Source organism: Anser anser, assembly GCF_964211835.1.
Source record: "Anser anser genome assembly, chromosome: 3".
Classification (NCBI taxonomy): domain Eukaryota; kingdom Metazoa; phylum Chordata; class Aves; order Anseriformes; family Anatidae; genus Anser; species Anser anser.
The window spans coordinates 105,796,875-105,823,718 of record NC_139722.1 but is presented as its reverse complement, the minus strand read 5'-3'; the positions used below and the strand labels follow the sequence as shown (position 1 = coordinate 105,823,718).

The following is a 26,844-nucleotide window of genomic DNA, read 5'->3' as shown; positions in this document are numbered from 1 at the left end:
AGCTTCTACAAGCTATAGCAGCAGTAAAAAATAACAACAGCAATAGTGATAATTAGGTGAAAATAATTCTTATTACAAATGAACAGACCTTTGAGGAGATACCTAGTCCTGGGCACGATTACTTCATCCAGAGTGATCACAAAGCACCAAGTCACGCACCCTGAAATACCTACCTCTCTTTGATCACTCGACGGGCAAATTACAAACCTTTATCAGTGATACAGCAACTGTGCATGGAGTCATAAGAGTGTTTCCAGAGACGTTGGTACCCCAGTCACTGCCACCCACTAACGAGGCTGCTGTATCTGCACACCAAGCATTCACCCGGCTAAGGGGAGAGCACCGTGTTTTTCGGACACCAACTTTCGGAGCAGCTCACACCCTGACAAACGGGGGTCCCGGGCACCGCAGCCGAGCGGGAGCTGTCCGGGAAGACCCCGCTACGGACTCCAACCCGAAGCGAGCTCCCACCGGGCACCCGCACCCCGAAGCATCCCCCTCACGCCGCTCGCCCCCGGGCTGCGAGCCCGCCCCGGGGCGGGGACGGGAGGCTCGGGGGGGGGGGGTCCGGCGGCCGCGGGCTGCGGGCAGAGCGAGGCGCGGAGCGGGCACGGTGCGGCCGGCATGGTGCCCCCGCTGCTGCCCCCGCTGCTCCTGCTGCTGCTGCTGCTGCTGCCGCCGCCCGGAGCGGCGGGGGGCCGCTGCCCGCACCGCTGCGCCTGCAGCCAGGCCGCCCTGCGCTGCCCCCCGCCGCCGCCCGGGGCGCGCCCCGCGCCCGCCCGCGCGTAAGTACCGCGGGGAGCGCGCAGGGGGGGCTCGCCCCGCACCGCCTCGCCTCGGGTCTGGGGCTAACCCGCGGGGTCTGAAGGCTGGAGGGGAGCCGGGGGTCTGCGTCCGGGGCGGTGCGGGTCTTTGGGCAGCCTGCAAAAGGTGCAGTGGTGGTGCAGTTGTCTGAACTTGCTGTATTTATCCTCCTCCTATGGCAAAAGCTGGCTTGCGTGTTCCAAAACCAGCCAGAAGAACTTTAAAGGAACTGGATTAAAAGGATGAAATCTGCTCTTAAACCTTCCTTCAGTTCTGTCTTCTTTGTCTTTTTCTTTTTTTTTCCTTTTTTTTTTCTTTTTCTTTTTTTTTTTCTTCACAAATCTGCCTGTCTTCTCGCAGCCTCTTCTCTCAAAGCTTGTGCAATTCAAAGGCCTCTGTGGTACAGCAGCAAAACCCTAGTGGCGCTCGCTTCTGCGATCCAACACACCATCAGCGCGTGTTGCAACTTTCTGAAGTCCGACTCACGGACAAGTCAGTGGCTAATCTATTCTCAGCCCTAGCAGTCAAAAAGCTGCCGTGAGCTCTGACAGCTCTTGGGCTCTCTGTGAAGAGGTCCGTAGCATCTTTCTGCCTAACGCACCCCTGGGAATTAGGGCAGAATTGTAACAGAAGGGAGTCACAGGGACCCCCTCGCCCCGCTCTGGCACCATGCTCCGAGCTCACAATCTAGCAGAGCAGACCAAATACATGATATTTGTAAGTATTTGAGCATTGTTGTACAGTTTACAAGCCCAATTGCGGCACTTATCTAAACAATCGTGGCGTCAAAATACGGGATTAGAGGAACAACAGATAAGATATTTGCTGTTTCTAGGATTCCTTGGTTGGATTTTTCTTATTGTGCCCCTTTTGGAAACAAAGCCATTGTTTTACATTTTCATCTGATTTGTTTGTAAATTTCATATGTTCTTGAAATTCCCCAGGGATGATGCTGTCCCTGATCTTCTCTTTCCTTTCTCCCTAGCTTGAGAATTGATATGCGCAAGAAATACTAATTTTTGTTACTTTAGAGCCATGTGAATCGTTCCTCCAAAGTCAGTTTTTAGAAACATCTCTGTCCTGAGTTTGTTTCCAACCCATTTCGCTGCGTTACTCTGGTGTCAGAGTAAGCAGAGCCCATGGGTGCTGGAGAAATTCTCCATACCTCTTGCAACAAGTACATTGCTTTCATGGCATTTGTAGCACACACGGAGTGGGCAAGGGATCAGTCACATCCAGGATCCCAGCTGCAGCAGAAGCAGATGAGGAGGGCAGTTTTTGCAGGGCTTTAGTGCATTCATTAGTATGCTGCACATCTGTCTGTAGTCACATCACAGCCCAGAGAGGTTATCAAAAGCTCTAAATGTGTGTGATTTTTCTCTTTCTTTTTTTTGATTTACTCTTTTTCTTTTTTTCTATCTGTCACTACAAGAAGAAACCACATCCCCACCTCAGTGATCCAGGTTAAGACAGGTAACAGGTCTATGGCCACTTTCAGTTATATTTCACTCGGATCAACAGGGTGGATGATAGACAAAGATAATGGAAGAATTTTTCCCTTTAACCTTTACTATAACAACTTTGCAATTGTTTGCAGAGTATAACTATTAGGCTGGCTGCAGAAGCCAACTGTACAGTCAGATAAGAGTTCAACCACAATTCTGCTCAGTGCTCCTCTGAAAGAAATATTATATTCAGACATAAAAAAAAAAAAAATCCTCTCTCTTTCAGTCTGCATTTGCAAACGTGTCTAGGTCCTGGAAATGCCCTTTATGTCCAGAAGGGTCTGGCAAAAGGGCCGGATCCCAGCCGTCGGCTGCATGTCCTCCTGCTGCATCTGCTCCAGAAGTGCAAGAACGTCAAATGGGACACACTGTCATAGGGCACCCCTCCCCTCTGAGTTAAAATCCCCACCCCACAGTTTAACACTCCCACAGACCAAACACTCACTGCTTAGTAAGTTAATGGGACCCCAGCTAGAAAGCAAAACTCAGTGCGATGTAAATCCCTCCTGCTGCCTATGCCAGGAGTGAGACACCAAGCAAAAGTCACTCCCATGCCACCCACTGTCAGTAGGATGGATGTGACATCACAAATATAACGGGAGAAATCAGGGGCAAATGTTCACCTCACTTAGGTGTGGCCAACAGCTCTCCTGAAAGACTACGCTGTGCCAGCAGCAGCCCAGCACACAATGAGCACCATTACGTATTTTATCATCTCTGCCTTTAAGCTCTCCAGCTGCTGTGGCTTCTGCTTCCACATCCCACTTCAGGCCACATCCAACCTAATTTATACTGAACCTGGAAATACACTACTGAATTTCCATTACTTTGATTTTTTTTTACTTTTTTTTAATAGCATACAGTTTATCATACAATTACAAAACAATTTAAAAAAATTAAATAAATTCAGTCTCTAACCATACATGTGTACATGTATTCTGGCTCTTTTTTTTAGTTATTATTCCACCTCCTTTACTTTACTTTCACCTCTTACTTTGATTTTCATACTAGTATTTTCTTATCCACTTGGGTGTTGTTTTTCCCTCTCTTGCTTTTTTGTGGTATGTCTTTTCCAGCTTTGTCATTTTCCTAACTCTGTCTTTCCATACTATACCAGTATGTCCTTAGCTCTCTTCTTCCCCTGCCCAGCTCTGTATATGAGAGACAAAGCAAGAGGAAGTTACTTTTATTCCCTCATAGTCACATCTGTACCTGGGTGCACCAGAGTAGTCATGGTATATCATAGAATCAGGAATGGTTTGGGTTGTGAGGGACCTTAAAGATCGTCTAGTTCCAAGAATAGTGCTTGCAAGTGCTTGCAATAATTTTGGAAAAAAAATGCTGATCCCTGTTGTTCCAGCACAGTGCCTGGGGTGCCCATGTTCGTACTTTGGTGCCACTGTACCATAGAAACTAGACCTCAGAGAAGTCCTACTTGCTACTACGGTCAGTCAAGAAAATAAACACCAGTATATAACGCCACTATACCCAAGTAATTCAAGCCCTGATGCTGTAACAATCTGCTTTCAAATGTACTTTCAATATTTTTTTACAGCTCAAGCATATATCTTGTAGGGAAATTTCAACAGGTTTTATTTACCAGACCTGCCATGTCATATTATCACTGAAAGATTTTTAAAACGATTAGAGTTCCGAAAGGTTGCAGAATTACGTGTTTTATATGTTTCTGAATTTATCATATTTTTCTCAAGCTCATGTTTTTAATTTGGGCATTAGGCAAACACTAGAGAAACTCCGTTATCCAGACACCTCTGTATGCCATGTTGGCTATAGCAGCTATGTGTCTGCTTAGTCTCAGCAGAAAAATAACCTTTAATACACCACTGAAACAAAACATACCTTTTCTTCATTTGAAGCTTCATGGTGCATCTACATCCTTTTGCTTGTTTAAGAAAGTCTAAATGGCCAGGCACCCAACCCCAGCTGTACGTTAATGGGCATTGGATACCTAATACCTTTCTGCCCCTTTGGAAACCTTGTTTCATAGTGAAGTTCACCTTGCTTTGCCGGACTGTGTTCCCCTGCATGCAGGGCTGCTGCATTAGAGCGAGTGGCACATGGTTATTATCAGGCACTCAATCCAAAGTTTTGGGGCAAAAGCTGAGTAAGTAGGCAGTTCTACCATGTCTTCACTGTGGACATACTTGGCTTTTTAAGGATCAACAGTGGAATTCAGTATCAGGAACAAAATGTGTTTGGTAGGAGATAATGTGTCACACATCACAACATGGATAAGAGTACTCTTTGACTGTTCATGTGGTACATCCAGCTCATAGTTCCCATTTCAGGTAGATATTGCCCAATCTACAGGGCTTTAAAAATCAATGTCAATGCTTTACATTGCCCCCAGAATCTGATAAAAATCCTGGGAAAATGGTGGGCTTTCAGTCTTATTTTCAATCAGTCAATACTCTCAATTCTTCTAAGTTCAAGGACACCACAGAATAAAATGTTTGCCACTCTTAGCAAGAATCTACCTTTGTGGCATTACAATTCTGGGTAATCCTACAAAACAGTGATGCAACCATATATCTGCCAACCCAGCTGCAGTAACATTCATACCTATTGCAATGAAAGCCTGTGCTCTTTATGTATTTATTTATTTATTTTTGATGTGCAGCTAAGCACTCTTTTCCAAAGGCCAGTGTCCGTAATGCAGGGATTTTCTTCAGCAGTGTGAGTGAGTTGGGCTTTGAATCCTCTTCAAGAGAACTGCAGGTGGTCGTGTGGTGTTTGGGCACCTAGACCTCCCAAAGCTTCTCTTGGAGCTTGAGTCTATGTGGTAGTGCTGGAGTAGAAGTTTATCTTTTAGCAGATGAAAATTGCAGAGTTGAGTTGATTCTGTTATATCCCAGAATTAATAAAAAAGTATGACAGTGGGTTTATACCCGGGTATCTTTGGAACAGACCACTCCACAAGAATTTTCCAAAGAGCTCTTCAGTGGTACCTCTACATGTTTACAGCAGGGGAAACAGGTGGTTTGCTCTTTGTATGCCTCTCATCATCCCTACTGGTCCTGGTATTCCTATTAACAAGAAGGTAACCATCCTTATGAAAAATCCGCTCTAAATTTATGATTTCAGAACAACAACACAGGAAACAAATGCTGGATGGTATTTTAGGTACCAAGCAAGAAAAGGATTTGGTCAATCTATGCACAATTCCTGTAACTCCCAATGTCATTTGACAGTCTTACATGAATTCAGCCTGGCAATTTCAAACCTTACTGCCTAGAAAACCCAGGTTGATTTACAGACATGCTAGGCACTGCTCAATGCCTAAATGGTTGGCTGTCTCCCCACTCCCTTTTGTACACATTGACTGGATGAAAGTCCCAAGGATGAAATGCCTGTTGATTATCTGAAGTCGCAGTATTGTCAGCCACTGAATGCAAGAAGTGAGTATCCATGAATTGTTGTGTATTAACTACGAAAGAAACATACCAATTTTTCTTAAAAGTACAAAAGTTCATCCTTTAACAACACTCTTTCAAACTGGTGTTCATAAGTTGTATTAAAAATGGACGCAGCCCTCCTTTCAAAGGCTATGGAAGTCGGCTAGTAGCATGGGAAAGTTAGACATATAAAAGCTTTGTAAAACCCACTTTGTTCTTTCTTTCTGTCAAAAGCTTCCCAGCTCGGAGAGACAAATAACTGGTCACATCTGAGTATCACAATCTGAGTGCTATCAGAAAGAAATCAATATTTAATTCCTGCCAGTACCTGCCTGGGTTGCACTGTGTGCTATCAAAAACATCAGTCATGTTCAATAGCAGAGACTTCAGCATAGGAGATAAGGCCTTGCTTTATTCTGGGCTTCAGAAAGAATTAAACGTGCACCAAACAGTCAAAACTCTATTAGCCTAAATGCATGTACACAGTCCGGATTTTGGTGAGCAGCTAACGGATCTTCAAAATGTTTATAGAGTTTAGAAAGAGACATCATATATTTCCCTTTAACACAGGCAGGGTTTGAGATGCAAGCTACAAAGGTAAAGCAGTTAAGAAGAGAGTGAAAACATCTTACACCTTTTTGGTGAATTTAGGATACCTTTACTGACGTGGAACTATCTCTGTGCTACACCAGTATTTTGAAGATTAAGAGATATCTGATTATGAATTGCCTTCTTCCTTTGTTCTAGCTGTTTTGTGAGACCGTCAATGGGATGAGGTAATGTCAATGCAGTTGAGTTCACGGTTTCAGCTATCAAGGTGAACTCACAAGAATTTAAAATATATATATATTTATGTTGAAATACAGAATGGATTAAGTGCTGTCGTGCAGTTTAACTACAGTTAAAGTTACAGCTAAAGTGCTGGTTTATCCCACTTAAATTGAATTCCATAGCTGAGGTAGCTAAGCGAGGAACACTGGTGCCAAAGATTTTCTGCAGGCAGGGGGACAGGCACTGTAGGGGTTTTTGCTTTTTTTGTATGTGTAGACACTCACAAAAAGGTATGTTTTGTTTTCCAAGCAGCTCTAGCTGATGGTACAGCTATAAAGAGGTTCTTGCTGCCAAGGCTACAGACGAGCAATTTCTCAGCTTCTACTTTTTACTTCTTCCCAAAGGTGTTTTCCTGTTGGCTCAGCCTATCGATCCCTACTGCAGGATTCTCTGCACACTTCTGTCCCCCAAGGGACAAATACATTTCTCAAGACATACGACTTAGCTTCAATTCTGATTTAAGCACAGCTCCTGCACACACACAACACAACCTGCCAGCATATGTATACAGAGACCAGTATGGCCCAGTTCCAGTGGGGTCAAAAACATACATATTCTTACAACATTGCTATATGGTAGGGAAGCATTGTTATTCCCAGTTTACTGACAGGGAATCATGGTGTAAGAAAACTAAATGATTTGCCAAAGATCATATTGGACTATAGCAAGGAATTGGTGCCAGTCTCCGGAGTACATCTAGATTGGTAATCCCAAGACACAAATATGTGTGATAGCCTGGCACTATAGTGAACTTTAAGTTCTTAAACATTTTTAATTGTCTTCATATAAAGGATTATGACAACAAAATTAGGAAAATTTTTTTTTTCTTTAAGAAGCACAGAAACAGTTCGGTCAAAAAACCTTGACAGGGTGTTTTTAAGGATGGGAAACAAATGTCTCTGACTCGATATCTGTAATTAAAAAGCAAAAGAGAGCAAGTATCTGCACAGAGATAGTGTCTTGAAATATGTTAAATATTTTCCTATTGCTATTATCAGGGAGAGTGCAGTCATGGTGGTATAAATTGGCTGCTAAAAGGACTACAATTCAGATGTGGAGTAGGATGGTAAAATACAAATCTACCTCCCACAGCGTCATTAACATCTCAGTGAGAGTAATTAAAAAATTTAAAAAGGAAAGTGCACACTTGCTTTCAATCAGCAAATCATAGTGCTGCAATTTAAAATAAATACATAAAACACATCAGGCCCAATTTGGATCTTTTCTAGCACTTGCACATAGCCAGAGGCTTTCCGATGAATTCATGATGCCACACCACAACATTACAGCAGTATTATGGAGAGAAAAGCATGGTCCAAAGAATGCAAACAAACACTGTTTCATAGAGGAAGCTTTACATTAAAGCCACATTTTTCTGAGGAAATAGCTCCAGATGGCCTCTAGTTTCATTTGACTATGAATATAGAAGCCCATTTTCATAAGGCTATATTTTTTTTCTAAAAGTTTATGATTATTATCATAATTTGACCAAGCCAAATCTCAAATTTATGCTGTTAAGGAACTGACACAATAGCCCTCAAATTTGTTTAACTGAAATCAATGGTAAAGGGATCAAGCCCTAGAGGTACAAAGAACTGTAGGCAAAATAAAGTGACTTGAAGCTTTACTGTTTCTCTGCACGGTGTACAATCTGTAAACAAGGAAACCCCATGCCTTACAATCCTTTCCTCCCTCTTTTCTTTTTTTTTTTTTTCAGATCGTTTACTCATCTACCTGTAAAAGTAATCCCATCACATGCATTTGAAGGACTTAGAGATGCCTTCATCATGTAAGTTCAGAACATTTTCCATTGACTTTTCCTTAATGTCTTGCTAGAAGTTCTGTCATAAACCTCCATCACAAATAATGTCTTTTTACAATAATGTAAAAATGTGTTGCTAAAAACCACTTTTGGTGAAAAAAACTGCAGGGGAAGAATAAGCTATTTTTATAGGCCAATAATTTCCTATCAGCAGTATGTAAAAGGTTATTTGAAAAGGTATGCTTCTTAACAGTTGTTTAACATCACATAATAAAGCATTAATCATGTCAGAGAGAACTGGATTCAGTTTGATAACTGATGATAGGCACTTTTGATTTGTAGAGGAGATTTCTGTCATAAAATGTTAGTGCTGCAATGATAGCTATGGTATTCTGTGATTATACATTTATGAAATACTCAAATAAGATTTTTTTTGCTGTTACGCACTGCGAGGTAAGCGAGGCAGGGAATCAGTAGGACTGATCCTCTTCTTCGAAGTTACAGTTTACAAGCACTGTAACTTTGCACATGATGCTTCCCCTCCCTTGGCTTTGTATCTCTTTTATATCAAGGACTCCAAGCAGAAGGCTCGGCTGACTAGTCTCACCCTTATTTCTGTCATTATTGCAACCAAAAGATGGCAGGTTTGGGTCTCCATTACTTATTATTTTTTTATTTATCTGCATGGGGTGTTCACTGAAGGACAGCCGACGCCACACCAGTGCAATCCAGAACAGGGGAATGAACTCCCCCAGAATCTAAAAGCAGAAGCACAGGTAATGGTGCTTTCTATTCTAGGTGTGCTTTTTAGAATTATCTTCACCTATAAAAAGCACATAGTTTATCAGCTATTAAAATATACGTTAGATTTACATAATCTGTTATCCAGGAAACAGAGAAAATAGGAAACCCTTTCATGGTGCATTCCCGAAGGCAGACTAGAAGGATGAGGGTAATGCAAACACCTAAATAGACTCAGTTGGTCTGGTTTAGCTTTTAGTGCTCATTGGTTAAACAATTTTGGCCAAATTATAAATTCCTGTGTTTCTGTAACTCTAGCAAGTAGAAAACAAACTAAACTATGTCCCTATCTATTCAACTACAATGAAATATTACAGTACAATCTAATGGCACTGTATTCTTGCATTCACTTACATCTGAACGATTAATGAGACCTTACCATTTTTAGATGGGAGATCAACTTAAATCTAAAAAGGTTCTCCTACCTTTATGATTTGATGCTAAATTTTCCCAAGCTGTATGCATAACCCATTCTTCATAAAGAATGTTTTGTTCACTGACATTTTTTGTTCCATAAGAGAATTTAATTGATTTCTTTGTGTCCTTTTAATACATCTCTCCAAATAAACAGCATAGAAATCAATGTATTTGTCTGATGTAAAGCTATAGAACACTTCATAATTTTATTGAGATTTAGTGTTACTTTGAAAAGTGCATATTTTTAAATTACAAATCTCTAAATCATCTATTCGGCAACTCATCACCAACTGCAAATCAGATGATAAATTATTATCACTGCTATAACTCTCTCAGACATATGTAAATGGGAAGCCAGTGGCAAGTAGGACAGATCTCATGGAAGGAGCATGGGATCTGGGGTTTCATGATTCAGACCCTGAACTTGAAAAATTTTTTTGTTTTAAGTATTGCAAGTAGTCACTGATCCCTCCCAGTCCATGAGCTAAGCCCCTGAGTCTCTTAGGATCAGGTGCTCACCAGGCCTCTTGTTTTACATCCATCTTCATTCATGAATAACCATTGCACTATCAAAAATATCAATCTCACTGAATTCTGATTATGGAAAAAAAATCATTAATATTTCTGTAAAAAATATATACATACTTACTATATGATTTCTTGTATACATTCCCCTTTGCTACTACAAATGGAAAAAAATGGTCTAAGGGTTTTTATAGCAACATCAATAAGAACTGTTTTCTTATAATTGCAATTCAAATAAGATAGTTTTCAGGTCTGTGATAATAATGAATCTGATTTTACAGACGTGTTTCAGTTGTTTAGAAAATATTTTTTGTTGTTGTTGACAGAGTATAATCTTAGGTTTAGTTTATGTGCCATACCAGTCAGTTCTGTCAAGAAAAAACATTTTGAAGACCTTTCTCCCACATATGCAGATGAATATATATATCTAGAATATATTAATTATGTATTTAATATATAATTATATAATATATAATAATTATATATTTAACATATAATTAATACATAGAATATATATGCAGAATATAGTACTGGAAAGAAACAGCATTAGAGCTGAATTTGAGTAGCCTCCTAACGCAAAGGAAAGGAAAACATCTTTGTGATGAAATTTGCAGATGCTTACATAGTTGAAGTTGAGAATATTAATAGAACCAGAGGAAAATTCACAACATCTGTAAACAATACATGAAATAATCCAGTACGTGTAATTTCTTTTGTTAACAAGAGATTCTAACCCTTGGTGATCTGAAGAAAAATGGGTTGAGGCAGGATTGCATGGGGCAGCCTTTCTCTCTGGCAATCCAAATGGCCTGCAGGAGCCAGCCCCAGAAAAGGGGCCCTCAGCACCCCAACCCTCCTCCTTCCTCCACGTGAGGGCATCTTCCAGGCTGCTCCCAGCACAGCTGCCTTTGGGCCAGTCATGTTGGGCATCACAGAGGCTTGCTGAGGTTTGCTTGGAGCCTCAGCCTTGCTGAGGCTTGCTTGGAGCCACCAAACACCCGTCAATAAAGAACCTTTGCCGATTCTCAGGGGTTGTGTGAGTGCTTCTTTCCCATCTGCTAGCCCTTGTGCAAGAGGTGGCAGCCCTTCTGCACAGAGCCTCGAGGAAGAGCACAAGAGAGGACCCAGCTTCCTTCGGGCTGCTGCATTGGGGTGACAGGAGGAGTCCCCAAGGGCCACCATGTGCCTTTAGCATTTGTTAAAATAGACCAAGGGGTGAAAATAGTAGCGTGTAAGCGATTATAGGTGGCTAATTTCTTATATTAAAAGTGAGTTTCTATATCTGAGTAATTGGTAACGATGGACATGGAGAAGGCTTAGGTACTCAGCAACTTCTTTGCTTCCGTCTGCACTGGTAGACGGGCTTCCCCAGTCTTTCATTTCCCTGAACCCATTAGATGGAGGCTGGAGTATCAAAGTCCCACCCCCTGTAAGTGAAGAGCACATTCGAGACCACCTGATGAATCTAAACAGGTACAAGTCTGTGGGACCTGATGACATGAATACCAGGGTCCTGAGGGAACTGGCTGATGGAGTTCCCAAGCCTCTCTCCATCATAGCTGAAAAGTCCTGGCAGTCAGGCGATGTCTGTGGTGAGTGAAAAAATGGAAACATCATGCCCCTACTCTTCAACAATTAAAGAACTGGACAAAGAGCACTACTCTTCAACAGTTAATTAGGACACATTCCTTCTTAGAAAGAGTGGTCAGGCATTGGGACAGATTGCCCAGGGAAGTGGTGGAGTCACCGTCCCTGGGGGTGTTCAAGGAAAGGTTGGACATGGTGCTTAGGGACATGGTGTAGTGGGTGACACTGGTGGTAGGGGAATGGTTGGATCAGACGATCTTGAAGATCTTTTCCAACCTTAATTTTTCTATGATTCTACGATATTAAATACATAATATATTGTATATATTATATATATACACAATAATATATATTTATTTATATATAATATAGATGAATCTTAATCTAGCAGGCATTTGGCAAGCATCAAAGAAGTGGATTTATTTTCCCTGTATCCAACATTGGTTATTCTTAACTACATGTATGGAACAGGGGCATTGGTATGTCAAAATTGTATAATGCCTACAAAAACAGTCATGTTGGTCTGTGTAATGATGGAAAAGAGGCACTTGCATTCAATTTCCATGTATGTAATGAAAATGGCACTTAAATCCAAAAGTTATTTGTAAAGTGCACTGAATGCATATTCATGTATGTGTGTCTCTACATCTGTGGATTAGATGACCATGATCCTGATTTAATAGCAGTCTATGAAGCTCTGTGAACGTTATCTACATCTTTGTCCATGCAAATAAATTCACTAAGTGGAACCAATGGTAGGAGCGAAAGGCTTACAGGCTTGGGCTGACTACTGTGTTCGCATTAGTTCAGCCCTCAGTCACTACCTTACCTACAATTTGCTGAGGAAATGGAGATTGGTTGCCCTGTAGATTCTTATTCCAAATGGTTGGCATAACCTTTTGCCAAGACAGAATAATGCTTCTCTCTCTCAGACCCTGCTGCCTAGGATTTTGGAAGTGAGGCATGGCAATTGCTGCAAAACAAGAATTGGGGTATGCGGGGGGGGGGGGGGGGGGGGGGGTGGAGGGAGGGGGGCAAATAACCATATATAAAAGAAGCAAATACAAAGTGGAAACTTATTTCTGGTATCTCTTCTGTTAATGTATTGCTTTGTGTCTGCCTTTTTCATTACAGTGAAATCTCTCAGAGTGACTCCCTAGAGAGAATAGAATCAAGCGCATTTGACAGCCTTCCTGCTTTGTCTGAAATGTAAGTCTCTGTGAAAAAAAGGCAGCCATGTTGTGATTTAGTATCATCAAGGAGTAAACAGTCTACAGAAAAGTATCCCTGGACCAAATCTTCCTATGTTCCTTCAGCTGGTGTTGGATGAGGTCTATGATGACAAATGTTTCCCTCCAAAGTACCATATAAAATAGTGAGCAGTCTGTAAGGTCTAGCCTTGGAGATCTAGATCATGCAAACTGATCCGTGTGTATGAAGTCCTGTTGCTTTCAGTGAACACAATGACAGGATGGGAGCGCTGTGTCTACTTCTACCAGCAGTGTCAAGCTTTCTAAGTGGAGAAATCATTCAAGAAAACAACAGAAGAGAAAAACACTTTCTTTTTGAAGATGCAGTTTTCAAAGCCCTACAGTATTTAAATATGTCTGCTTAGCATGCAGCTCTTCCTTTGAGCTCAGAAATATTACTCAAATGGAACATGTACTGATTTTAAGCTTGATGTCCCTAGCAGAGGCATCTGAGAGAGCGTGTGAGTTAAAGCAATGGTTAGGAGAGTGCTCCAAAATATTTAGTGACATTGGAAACTATACATTTGATTCAATATCTCATTACTGCCTTTTTGCCACAGCATGATCAGCGAGTGGCTTTAAAATGGTGCAGCTGAGTGAGGACAAATTTGTGTGGTTTTTTTCCGCTTATATGTGAATTCCATTGAAGCAAATTACTTGCTTACATGAGCAACAGAAACAGATTTGTCCACCTCTTACTGTGTCTAATTTCCACTAGTATCAATAGGTATAGTTAAGAAATGAAAGATCTGACCTCATGCATTCACCTACAAGGTATGGATAGCTTGTCATTTACTTAGCTGCCAAAACAAGAAAGTTAAGTAAGACCATTAAGGAGCTACAGGAGACTAACAAGACAGTGTTTGAATCCTGAAGGAGACATTATCTTTTTCTGGCTACCTAACAGTTATAACCTGATTTTGTTATCAATACTGCTTCAAAACGTACTTGTAGCATATTTCTAGAAAGTCTGTTTGCAGCATGAGAATCTTCTGTCACAGTCTGCACGTGTCAGATTCTGACAAGGCCAATTGCTAGCGAAATTCAAGTCCCTCCAGGTGTGTAACAATACAACACTGACATATATTTCCCTCATTACAGATTAATTCTGAACACGAAAAATCTGCTGCACATTGAGGACGGAGCATTCAGAAACCTTCCAAGGCTAAAATACTTGTAAGAAAGCATTCTGTTTCTTTTCTGCTTGCGTTCTTTTTTTTTTTTTTTTTGTGAAGGAATGGACAAACCACAGAAGGCAGTTTAAGGAAAAAAAATAAATTTTTCATGCCTTATGATACACCACAAGTTCATACATCATATACAATAGCTTTAATGTGCAGTTAACTAATAGTGAGGTTAAATAAATGTAATAAAATAATTAGTGAAACGAACACAAGGTATAGCAGTAACAGACAAAACAACCATAAAGTCTGCCAATTAGTTCTGCTAAGTGTATTTGTAAAGCAAAGTTTTCATTTAGAGATGACACCACACAAAAGGGGTAACTAAAATCTCTTCCTTGCACTTAATGTCAAGAGGTCTATGCTGCTTCTCCAGGATACTGCCTGAGAATGCTACACACAGTTTTTACAGATCTTAAAAACACAGTTGGAGCCTAATTAAAAATTACGATATTTGCCACTCATATTTTAATGCATTGTTAAGCTCATACCTGCAGGATTGACTTCTCCTTGCATTTTGGCCTGGTAACCTTTTCCCCTGTAAATCATGCTTTTCTCTAGGAGCATTTGTAACACTGGAATAAGAGAATTTCCAGATCTGACACAGATCTTCTCATCAGAAGCTCATTTTATCTTGTAAGTGAAGACCCACCCTAGCCCAGCTGTGAGTCTTTCCATCTCATTCCTGTATCACTGACAAATAACTTTTTTTTTTCCTCTCAAAGGGAGCTCTGTGATAACTTGCGTATGACAACCATACCGCAAAATGCTTTCCAGGGGATGAACAATGAATCACTGACACTGTGAGTAAAACAATGTTAGATCCAGTTCCTTCCGTGAGGATAATACAGCTGTTTGAGGAGAGTAACTCCGCTTTATAAGAGAGTAACTCTGCTTTATAAGAATCTTGAAATTAAGCCCCGTATGTCTGTATTGTCTTCACACCAAGACTTTCCTTTTAGCAAACTGGATTCAGTGCTACAGCTGCCTGCAAGACAGGTGAGTTTAATGCTGAGATGCTCCGTCCAAGGAAGGCAAAGAGCCGCTGAAAGCCAAGGAGAAAAGTCATCTGCCAGCACAGCAGGAGCCATGTAGGGATTTTGCAGTACCCCGTCCTCACAAAAACTTCCACAATAAATGTAGAAATAGCCCAAATCACAGACTGTACTACTTTTCAGCAGGATGTGGCTGAAATTCAGGGCTGAGGAAGGCCCAGCAGAGCAATAGAGAGCAGCAGCAGGCTGCCTCCTTCACCTTGTAGCACAAACACCAGTTTGGAAGCAAATAACACCAACCTTTGCAGACCAGAGTGATATTTAAAACGCAGCATAAATCCAAATGTGGAGCCGTGTCTTGTGACATGGGTGTGCTCCAAAACACCTGCGCAATTCTCCATGAATATTTGTTGCTGCAAATGAGCTGGAGCTTGCATGAGCAAGTACTGCAGCTGGCTGGCTTAAGCCCTTCATCAGGCTGATGTGCCAGCACAACAGTAATTTAAACACAAATGTGATGTATTGACCAATACCTTCAGAAAGTGTTAGAAGAACTAAGCATAAATGTGACCGAAGACAACTAACTACTACCTGATGTTAGAGATGAGCAATGGCTTAGTTGAGGGCATCATTTTATCTTATGGGCCGTTTTCCTGTTAGCAAGTTCACAAAATAACTCCAGCAAAATGATGATTCTGTTAATGGTACAAGAAAACAAACATGCTAGAGATGGAGAAAGATGCTTTTTTTTTTTTTTACTGCAACCCTAAACTGTATTAAATGGAAGAGAGTCTACCTCACAGCCAGGAAAGAGCTAACAGTCATTTTTCTCTTGTTCTTTTGTGATAGGAGAAGAAAAGTATTACCTTATCAGCAGCTTTCTAATTGTAGATCTACACTTTAACTCCACCCCTTGTAATTAACTGCAATTAGCTGAAATAATTCCAATTGTTGCAGCATGGTCTAGTGAAGCACAAGTTATCTGTGAGCGTGTACATTTAGCTTGCAGTAATACTTTGCATTACAAATAGCTAATGTAGGCTTTCCAAACTGTTAGTGTTTCATGAGGACAGGGAATCAATACTACACATGGTTGTGTTTTTTAAGGAAATCACTAATTTCAGCATCGTGCCAAGACAGACTCCTCACATCAAATGTAGCCAGGCACGCTCTACACTTGCAGCTTTTCTTGGGAGCAGGTTCATAACCCTAGTTTCTGCTCTCCCGAAAACAAGTGGAAAAAAGAACAAGAAAACTTTTGTAGAGATAAAGGATCCTCTATAAACAGCACCACATTTTGTATTAGGACTTAATATTAAAGAAAAAAAAACATACAAATTATTATATACAAATGATACTGAAAAAATAAGTTAATATCACAAATGGCTTTTTCTCTGTGAAAACAGACCCACAGATTAGATCTCCTAATGAAGGAAAGTAGCCAGATTTTAGGTACAGCAGGGTCCAGCCATTTGGTACCTGGCCCCGGAGTGGGAATCAAAAACCCAGGGCTGGCAGCAAGTGTCCCTGTGCAGTGCAGAGAACAGTGAGGTTTCCACAGCACTGTTCTGGTCTGGCAGCACTACTTCGGGTAACTCGCTGACTGCTGGATGATGCATCACCCACCCCTGTTTCTCTGCAAAGCTCTCACTTGGGCTGCTGGAAGATTGGTCTGTCCATAGAGGATCCGCAATCCAGCAGTACCCTCTGGGCTTTACATGAGCTTTCCGTCTGACACTTCTCTGACTCTTGCAGCTTTGCATCTTTACCTACTTAAACCACAAAATCCAGGTCTTCTGCCTGTAGGTTGTTGTCTTTGTGCCAAGGGTTTACCTGGAATAATGTCTTGATTCTGGGTCTCATTCCAAGGTGGGCACCATGCTCCTTGCTCTTAAACACCTGAACAGGAAGGCACGTAGGGAACTTAAGCTTCAATTTTATGTTAATTTCAGAGCTAATGGCAGTCATGCCATAGTTACCTATATTCTTTATAAACCAGACCCTCTAATCCTTAAAATGAATACAGTGTTAAGTTTTGAAATCCGTAGTACAATAACATAATCTCATCTTTTCCCAAATATTTTTCCTTACACATTTTTCTTAATCTTCAGCAAACTGTATAAAAATGGATTTGAAGATATCCACAGCCATGCCTTCAATGGGACCAAGCTGAATCAACTGTGAGTATGTTTCCCCTCCTCGGCAATTTAAAGAGCCATAGAATTGTACAAGAACCCAAGTTGGAAGGGACCTCGGAGATCATCTTGTCCAACCTTTCATAGTAAAAGCAGGGCCTAGACAAGATTGTCTAACTCTTTGTCTAGCTGAACCTTAGAAGTTCAACTAAACCTTACTATTTTAGATAATAGTAGATTAGTAGATTATTAGATAATAGCTCAAATGCAGTCACAAGCTCTTCATTCATCTTAACTGCCTGTCTTAAATTTCATGATACCCATTAGAAAAGTCAATATATCAGTGTCATTGAGACTCAGTTGTCAATCCTGTGCCATTTACTGCTTTTCCTGAAACACTATCCCTTAGAAAGCTGCAGTTTTTATGAGAAAAACTCTTATTTTTTTAAGTAAAATTTAATAAATTCCTAAATTTAGCAGCAGCAGTGGAAAGCTTGAACCTGTAGACCAGACTCAGGAAACTGCATCTTACACCTGGAAATGTCAGTAGTTTTAAAATCAGTTGCACACACCCTGGGACTAGCCTCATGGTTTTGGCAATTTTTTTGTTGTATTTTTGTACACTGCTGCTGCAGTGAAGGAACCAGAATGGCTGTTCCTGGTTTAAGTCAGAAGAAATTGGAAATGATCAGAATTAAGTGTAGACGGTAACAGTCTGATGGCATCAGTGGAGGGAAGGTTGTAGATATACGAATGCACAACCACCACTGTGACAGGAGGAAGGATTGAGAGGAAATAGATGAGAATAATGGCAATAGAAGTTATTTCAAAATACAGATGTAAAGACTTGATGTTTCATTCCACAGAATTCTGAAGGACAACAGAAACCTCAAACGGATACACAACGATGCCCTGAGAGGGGCCACGGGGCCAGATGTCCTGTAAGCATCAAACCCCTCTTTTATCTAGTTGCATAGATGTCCCCCATTAACTGTGCTTTGCTAAGTGGACTGCATACTTGATCTGATACCCTCTGTGTGTAAAATGGAAACATATCAATAAGACAGCATGAAATTGCAGGGCAGAAGACTCAGTCAGCACCACAACAAACACTTATCAGACGGTTTTAGCCTTGGCCTCTGCCCCATAGGGATTTGGGTGGCTTTAGTTATATTTGTGTCAGATCCTACTGATCCTCTCTCTGTGTGTCTATCCTGACATTACTAAGTAACTTGTATTTTGGTAGGATGTGAATGTTTTTACAATGTATTATTTTAGAATTTGGTTATAAAAGTGAATGAGTTGATCACATGCTATAAGCCAGTGCTGAATAAAACATATCCTTCTCATGCTTTATTAGTCGAGTACATTCTAGAGGGCTGCACTGGCTGAAGCAACATGCAATAAAACCCAACAGGTGGCTCTGTAAATAGCTCTCTCCACATATGCCATTGCATTCCTCTTATTGGTGACTTGCAGTTCAGAGCATTACTAGCATCGCTCACATAATCGTAGCTTTTTTTCCCTGTTTAATGGCCTTACTCTGACAGTGTTCGGTCATGTAACAGGCCTTTTCTCATGCAAGCAAGCAGCCCCTCTGAAGTTACTCTAAGCCAAACTACTGACGTTTGTCTTCGCAAGAATGGGAGACTCTTTTGTGTGTTTTGGTTATTAACCATTTAATTAAAACATCTAGAACAAGGCCTGACATGGTAGGTTTTGATTTCCAGCAGGATAAAGCCAGCCTCATGCCTGTCAGGGACTGCTGGGTTGCAGAGAAACACACTGCCGTATCACACCCTACATCTCTGAGATGGATATTGGGTGGCTTTGTGGATGTAGGCCTTCATGAAAAAACTGAGTCACTGCTATCTATCTTCACACTTTGGTGGCGCTTTTATCTGTATGAAAAGAAACAAGAGTGCTCTCTGTTTTGTAGGGATATTTCTTCAACGGCACTGGAGTCCCTGCCTAGTTACGGGCTCGAGGCCATTCAGGTCCTAAATGCAACATCATCATACTCACTGAAGAGGCTGCCAACTCTGGATAAGTTCAGCAGTCTTCTGGAAGCTGTTCTAACGTATCCCAGCCACTGCTGTGCTTTTCGAAACCTGAGGACAGAAAAGTAAGTCCAAATAGCACACTGTTCTGCAGGACTTCAGAAACTCCAAAATGGCAGTCCTGCTTTGTATAGCTGGCAGGGTTGGATTATCCTTGCTCCAGAGGCAAGGAAGCTGTGGAATGTAGCAAGGCCTCACTCCAAACAGCAGATCCCTAAGTCCAGGAGAGGCATTTCTACTCCTGTTATTGGAGAAATATGTTTCATCCATGATCTGCCAGCAGGGACATTACTCTAAGTCTGCTGAAAGCTTGTATTTTTCTTGATACCTCAGTAAAAAAAAGCCTTCTGGCAGTTGGAAGATACACTACCATCAAGAGCACTTTGTCCTAAAAAAAGAAAAAAGAAAAAAAAACCTGCAGCCTTTAGCTATGCAGTTTATTTAATGCAGGTACCAAGATGATCTTGTAGAAAAGGCAAGCTTTCAGTTTCTCACTGAAATAAGGACCTGACACAAGCCAGCAGAAAGAAGCTACACTCAGCTTAGTACCGGGCCTTTCAGATGACAGTAGACAGCATGGTTCTCCCTACTTCACTGCTGGAAACTGTGGCACAGAGAGCATTTCCCATCCACTAATTTGGCACAGTCAATTTGAGACAACTGGAGTTAAATTTTCAGCATTTTTGCTTCAAAGAAATCAACTCTCAGTTGGCTGTAGTCAGCCAAAGCAACTCCAAATGAGTTTAGTTGCAGCTGTGAGGATTCCACAATTCTCACCTATCCCACATGAAGTCTGCAGTAAAGACGTACCGAGCAGCCCTTTGTGGTGTGCCTGATTAGCGTGACCTGCAGATGGTCACATCAGGGCTGCGTTGCAAGGACAGGAACAGAATCCAAATCTTCAGGGTAAAATTAGGGGTAATGCTATGCTTTCTCCTTATTTTAATAAGTGGTTTCCGCTTCTGCAAGAATAAAGCAAAGATCCTATAGTCAAGTGTTTCCATCGCTACCAAATGCTGATTCAGTCCCTGTGCAAGTCTCTCAGTGTGTTGTACGCAGAGGCAACTCTGGGACAAAAAATGTTTTATTCATTCTGACTTTAAAATTACCATTGCACATATGCGAAAAGGGACCAAAGTAAAGTTGCAAAGATAACTGTGTTTCTCATGTTTATTAATTTTCAGATGCTTGGCCTTGTAACATATCATCATGCTCTATAAAAATAGAGGTGCTCTAGGAAGTCACTTTCTTATATTCAGGGACTGTTTTCGTAAGTCAACTTTGAAAATTCAAACCTGCAAATCAGGAAACTAGGCTGTGCTCCTAACTGGCATCAAAAGTGTTCAGGTGACTGCTGATGTGTTACATATCTGCACAGCCTTGACCCCTGGAAAAACTCATACAAGCAACAGGCTATTATTTTCTATGTCGTCTGCAGCTATAAAGGAATGAGAGGCACATCTCTGTTTTCCTTGTCATTTACTGATGACAGCAGGAGACCACAGAGACTGAGACATTCCAGTTTAACCAGGGAAGACTTTTCTTGTGGTTATGTATTCTTAAGACTGTGCAATGCAGCCTGTTTCTGTCTCCTTCTAACCCCTTACCTTGCCCTGAACTCTATATGCGTTCATCCTGTCTCATGCATTTTTACTACCCCTGCCCGTTCCTTCATATCCCATTCTTTACCACCTGTGGACTGCACTGCGTTAGCAGTGAGACATGGTGACAAGGTCTTAAGTATATCTGACCTCGCAAACAGGTCCGCCTAAGTCACAGACATCAGGCAAATGAAGTCCTCACACCAAATATTCTTGGGATTTCTGGGCTGAATGGGGGAAAACACAACCGGCTATAACGCATCTTCAAAAAATTACAGGAAAAGCAACTTATTTGTAAGCATCACATTTGGACTAAGAATGGTATCTTAAAACATTATTTCTTTTGTTATACATAACACTTTCTGGAAGTTTCCATGTGCTTGATTCTCTTAAGGCTACACAGTAGAGTACTGGGCCCATAACTTTAAAAGCCTCAAAACCAGAGATTTTGCCAAGTATGTGGTCTCTCAATTTGTTCTTTTCAAAGTAAGCTTCCATGCATTTGTTAGTAGATGCACTTCTCTAGAAGCAGCCTAACTGCTGCTGTTTGTACTGGTGGAGAAAGTGGCCCATTACAATACAGTATATCATAAGGCAAAACATTTCTGTTACTTACAGCTCGTGTTATTTCACTACAATGAGTAAATCATAAACAATAAACAAGCTGAAAGACCATCCCTTATACCCCCAATGAGTTATTGCCCACTGTCACAACATTTTAGACCTTCCCCTCCCTGCTTTCAGAGATCTGCATGAATGTCTCCACTGTGTGAGCCCAATTCCAGTTTACCTTACATGTCTATGAAGATCAATTGCAAGGAAGATGAGAATTAGGCCAAGATCCAGACTGAAACTCACCTTTCTTTTCCATCCTTGTTTCAGACAAAATTCCTTGCTTTCCATTTTTGACAACTTCTCCAAACAGTGTGAAAGCACAATGAGGAAACCAACTAGGGAAATATTGTAAGTACCGCTCTGCATACAGAAGCTGGAAATAGCAAATTCGGACCCTCCCCTCCTGCCACTCGTGTTTTTTCTAGAACAGCATGTTTTTTTCTTTCCATTTCAGTCACCCTTACAAGTTGCACAATGGTAGTTTTACTATCATTAAACCAAAATTTGTGATTTTGATGTTCAAAAGGGTAAAAAAAAAAAAAACAAAAAAAAACACATGATTTCATGGGCTTTACTCTCTCCAGCTTCTCTTCTAAATTCTTGAAAGGCCATCGAAACACTGATTAAATATTTAACAAAGTTAAGGGCCTACTTGGAGACTTTTCAGTCCCAGAGATAATTGTAGGGTTGTTTGATCCGAAGAAAAGCTGCCATTGTTAATACTTCTTGTCTATCTATAGAATAATTAGAAGATTGCACATCATCATTTGGGCCATAGATTTTCATGGTACAAAAAGAGTCCCTGAGTTAGAAGTTTGGGTAAGCCCGTGCAATTTGTTTACCTCTTCTAAATGTGTCTTTCCATATCATCATAGTTCTGTATGACCAGCATCCAGTGGGACAGGGAGAAAGGCAAACATCAAAACTGTTGTGTTGGCTGTGTTGGATGTAATAAGCACTAAAAACAGTATTTCATGAACAAGTTTACTGACTGTGGAACTACCCATCCCTCTCCTGCTAAATGGGAGGAGACCTTGGGACTTCTCTTTAGCCCTAACATGGGGTCAGATCATTGCAAAGTCTTGAAAAACAAAATGCCAACACATCCAATACAGCTGAAATGTGATTGATCCATGGGGATAGAGATTTCCTTGGACAGTATCTCATTTGCTGATTGGTGAGTCTTCCTACACTTGCTGTTGGGTTTTATTCAGTCCTTTGTAAAGCCACAGCTGCAGCACGTTTACATGGCCTCTCAGAGAATCACAATTATTTTTAATTAATAAGTAAAGTCAAACATATTTCCCACTCTTCCAGTTTAAGCCAGGCAAGTAAAAGCAAGACATGGAGCATTTTTTCATGTAAAGAAAGAAAAGGTAGGATAACAAGATTGGGAACATATTTACCCAACATGAATAGTTGAAAAGCGGCCCAGCTTCATTTGTCAGTTAAGACCCTGCTCCAGAAAAATAGTTTAACTTACAGGCTTCAGTAGATGCAGAAGTTTAAGCTTGAATCTAAGTTGTCCCAAACCTATGAATTTTACGAAGAGTTGTTCTCAGTGGAGATGCTTTCCAGGTCTCACATTGCAGACTGAGAGTTTGTCCACCGAACATTCATGGTTGGGATGACTGGGGAGTTGTGAAATCAATAGTCGTTCTGGCTGGGAATCGGAAGGAACGGTGCTCACTTTTAAAATGTACCTTCTTTGGAAGGCTTATCGCCATACTATTGATGACCTAGAGATTAGAGATCTGTTTTAAACACCTAAAGATATTTATAGTTAGGCATTTTTCCAGTCTAGACTTCATATATTCCTAGCTATTGACATACTACTCTATCTTGTTAACCATGCACAGCTGCTAATCCTCACTTTATAATACTGTGATCAAATTCCTCAACACTTCCAAAGCCATACATAGTCTCAGGACTTTGTTGAGTAAGTACATTTCCTAAGAGAGGCAAAGGAGCAGAACTAATATCCTTATGTTATTTTAGTTTGGTTCTTTAACTATCTGATAAAGCTTTATGCATCAAGCCTATAGTCCATCAATAGAAGTGCTCCTATCATTTGAACTGCACTCTACTGGCATCATGAGAAAGATGGCTCCATTACAGGGCAATCAAGATAAAATACTTACAAATTGGTAAATTGTATAAGAAAGCATTCCTATGGATGTAACCGTGACTTCAGTGGCTCTCCAAATATGCTACCTAAACTAAAGGCATCCTTACAGGGCTTCATTGTATGTGAATATCCTGTAGAAAAAAATCTAGAAAGTGTTTTAAAACAACTCATTTGTTGTATTTTTATAAAAGAGTGTGAGCAACATGTAACAAACAGTTCACTTCTATTTGGGGGGGTTGTTATTTTAATAGCTACAGAGATGACTCTTACAACACATCGCTGTGGTCAGCAGAAAAGAACATGTACGTGCTTGCAGCAGATGAAGAAACTTTTCCTTACAGCTACTCAGACATGTTTGATGATAGTGAAATGACCGGCTTTGAGTTCGAGTATGACTTTTGTCAGCCTAAGATACTGACGTGCACTCCAGAACCAGACGCATTTAATCCCTGTGAAGACATCCTGGGGTACAGCTTCCTCAGGGTTCTCATCTGGTTCATAAACATCCTCGCCATTGCTGGCAATTTCACTGTGCTCCTCGTCCTCATAACCAGCCATTACAAGCTCACGGTTCCCCGCTTCCTCATGTGCAACCTCTCCTTTGCTGACTTTTGCATGGGACTCTACTTGCTGCTCATCGCTTCGGTCGATGCCCAGACGAGCGGCCAGTACTACAACCACGCCATAGACTGGCAAACCGGCAGCGGCTGCAGTACTGCTGGCTTCTTCACCGTCTTTGCGAGCGAGCTGTCCGTCTACACGCTGACGGTGATCACCATCGAGAGATGGCACACAATCACCTACGCCATGCAGCTGGACCGCAAGCTGCGGCTGCGGCACGCTGTGCCGATCATGCTTGGTGGCTGGGTATTCTCCATCCTGATTGCGGTGCTGCCACTGCTGGGGGTCAGCAGCTACATGAAGGTCAGCATTTGTTTGCCCATGGATATCGAAACGGGTCTTTCCCAAGCCTACATACTCCTCATCTTGGTGCTCAATGTTGTAGCCTTCATTGTCATTTGTGCTTGTTACATCAAGATATACATAGCTGTCCAGAACCCGGAGCTGGTAGCTGCCAATAAAGATACCAAAGTTGCCAAGAGAATGGCCATACTCATCTTCACGGATTTCACCTGCATGGCCCCTATTTCCTTCTTTGCCATCTCCGCTGCCTTTAAGGTGCCTCTCATCACAGTGACAAACTCCAAGATCTTGTTGGTTTTATTTTACCCGGTCAACTCCTGCGCAAACCCGTTTCTGTACGCGATTTTCACCAAAGCGTTTCAAAGGGATTTCTTTCTGCTGATGAGCAAGCTTGGCTGCTGTAAGAGCCGAGCGGAGCTTTACCGGATGAACTATTTCTCTGCTTACGCCTCCAACTGCAAAAATGGCAGCTCAGCCCCAGGCCCCAGCAAGGCCTCACAAGCACTGCTGTTTCTGTCAGCACTAGAAAAGCCGTACAAGACACGGCGCCCTACAAAGAAAAGTCAACTGGAGCACCAGTAGATGCAGCACCTCACAGTGCTGGCTGTTATTATTTCAGTGACCAGGGATTATCTTACAGTATCTTAAACATCTCACAATAAATAAAAACACAAGTCAATAATTCTTATGCAACAACGCTGTTCTGAGGTTCAAAGCGGTATTTTCCCTTTTCTTCTGCTGTAATGATAGGTATGGAAGGTGATTATTAGGTGAAACACTGCTTCAGGGGAACTGGGGGAGTCCAGTAGTCAAGGTGCTCTTGAAGTTAATGTGTACTGCAGTGACTGCAGTCTGCCTCCCTTCTTTCCAGATCTGCTTCCCTGTGGTATTTAAAGCCTGTCTGCTACCTTTTGTGCCTTGTTTTTCTACTACTATTAGCTATGCTGGCATTGTTGGGTTAAAGAAAGGGCACTAGACTAGACGCCTCCCTTCATTTCATCAACAGAAACTTCCAATTACACAGCCACATACACCCAGTTAAAGAACAGCATTCATCAAGCAGCGTTGTAAAGATGTCACCAAGGAGGAGTTGACCTGCTGAACCTCTGTTACTAGCAATTTCACAGATTACATTAGATCTCAGTTAGAGCTTGTAAGTCATTTACTTTAAAATAAAATAAAAAATAACCCATATGCAGCCATGCATGATCTGGAAATTGAAAGTGATGCAATAGCTGCAGAACACCAAGTACTGTATTTTGTATATCATACATACACACATATGAATCACATAAACTGTGAAGGCCCCCTCTCAGCAGCAGGATAGCTGCTGCCTGCACAGGCAAATAGCTGCTGCTTGTTTTCTCTCCAGGGGCAATCTCATGGATTATTTACATCTGCCCCCCCTTCAGCGTCACTGGTGCCAGTGGCATTCAGGATGCTCTGGGGACTCCTCAGCACTCACATTCCAACCCCATTCCCAGCTGATAAATAGTTACTTTTCAGTGACTTTTTCCATTGAAATGTTTTTTCATTTTCCACCACGCATTGTCTGATGCTAAGGAGATCCAGATTTGTGGCTGCATTCCTAATTCGAATAAGAATCGAGCATTCCTTTGTTACTGCAGCATTACAAAGGGGCTTAGTTACGGGCTCCACAAGGAAAGCTCACAGTTCTGTGGACAGAAAGAGATGCAATAGCTGCAGAGGCTGCAGCTCAAGCCTCTTCTTGGGTTACTTATTCTTGACAGATTGGATTCACTTTCTCTAATAGGAGGAGTGTATTACAGTGTCAGCAAACCAATCTGCTAGCTTGAGACCTACATATGGCAGTTTGCTTCACAGAAGGTAAAGTAAATGTGTTTTATCTGGGCTTGTAATCAAAGTTTTAGTGTCTTAGATCACATTCTGTAGATGAGACCCACAATACCTGAAGGCAGATCCCCAGATGGTATAATATGCACCTCCCCTGCAGTCAGCAGAAAAATGCAGCACCGTAACGTCTGCACTTACACCAGAACAGACCCAGTCCAACAGCTCTTGATGGCCACTGAAGGTGTAGACTGTGATGTATAAGAAAATGTGTTTGTTATGATCACTTTAAACCCCTTACATTTTCTTTCAAGTCTGTGACAGCAACAGTATGAAAGTCTGTGTTCCAAAGCGTACCTCTTGTTGCCACAACACAGCACTGCAAATTAAATTTGCTTCACATCAATGACAGTGATTCTTCGTGGTATTGAATGGTTTAGCACTAGCTTATAATTGCGTTAATTAGAAATAACATCTCTGACCCTCCCTTACCTT

At 41.4% G+C, this 26,844-nt stretch overlaps 1 protein-coding gene across 1 annotated transcript; it reads left to right on the top strand.

Moving 5' to 3' along the window:
• Window positions 1-578: 578 nt before the first annotated feature.
• Window positions 579-26,755, top strand: LHCGR (luteinizing hormone/choriogonadotropin receptor). The gene is made up of 11 exons (XM_083830499.1): window positions 579-785; window positions 8,274-8,345; window positions 12,783-12,857; window positions 14,000-14,074; window positions 14,641-14,715; window positions 14,805-14,882; window positions 17,186-17,254; window positions 18,076-18,150; window positions 19,149-19,334; window positions 21,753-21,833; window positions 23,865-26,755. Exons 1-11 carry the CDS (start codon window positions 625-627, stop codon window positions 25,117-25,119), a joined length of 2,202 nt encoding a protein of 733 aa, XP_083686625.1. The 5' UTR covers window positions 579-624; the 3' UTR covers window positions 25,120-26,755.
• Window positions 26,756-26,844: the final 89 nt, after the last annotated feature.

Bases quoted from the DNA above. Each gene is read 5' to 3' on its own strand.
- LHCGR (XM_083830499.1), top strand. From the start codon at position 625: ATGGTGCCCCCGCTGCTGCCCCCGCTGCTCCTGCTGCTGCTGCTGCTG. The intron at 786-8,273 runs GTAAGTACCGCG...TTTTTTTTTCAG, and splicing joins CGCCCCGCGCCCGCCCGCGC to ATCGTTTACTCATCTACCTG. The intron at 8,346-12,782 runs GTAAGTTCAGAA...TTTTCATTACAG, and splicing joins CTTAGAGATGCCTTCATCAT to TGAAATCTCTCAGAGTGACT.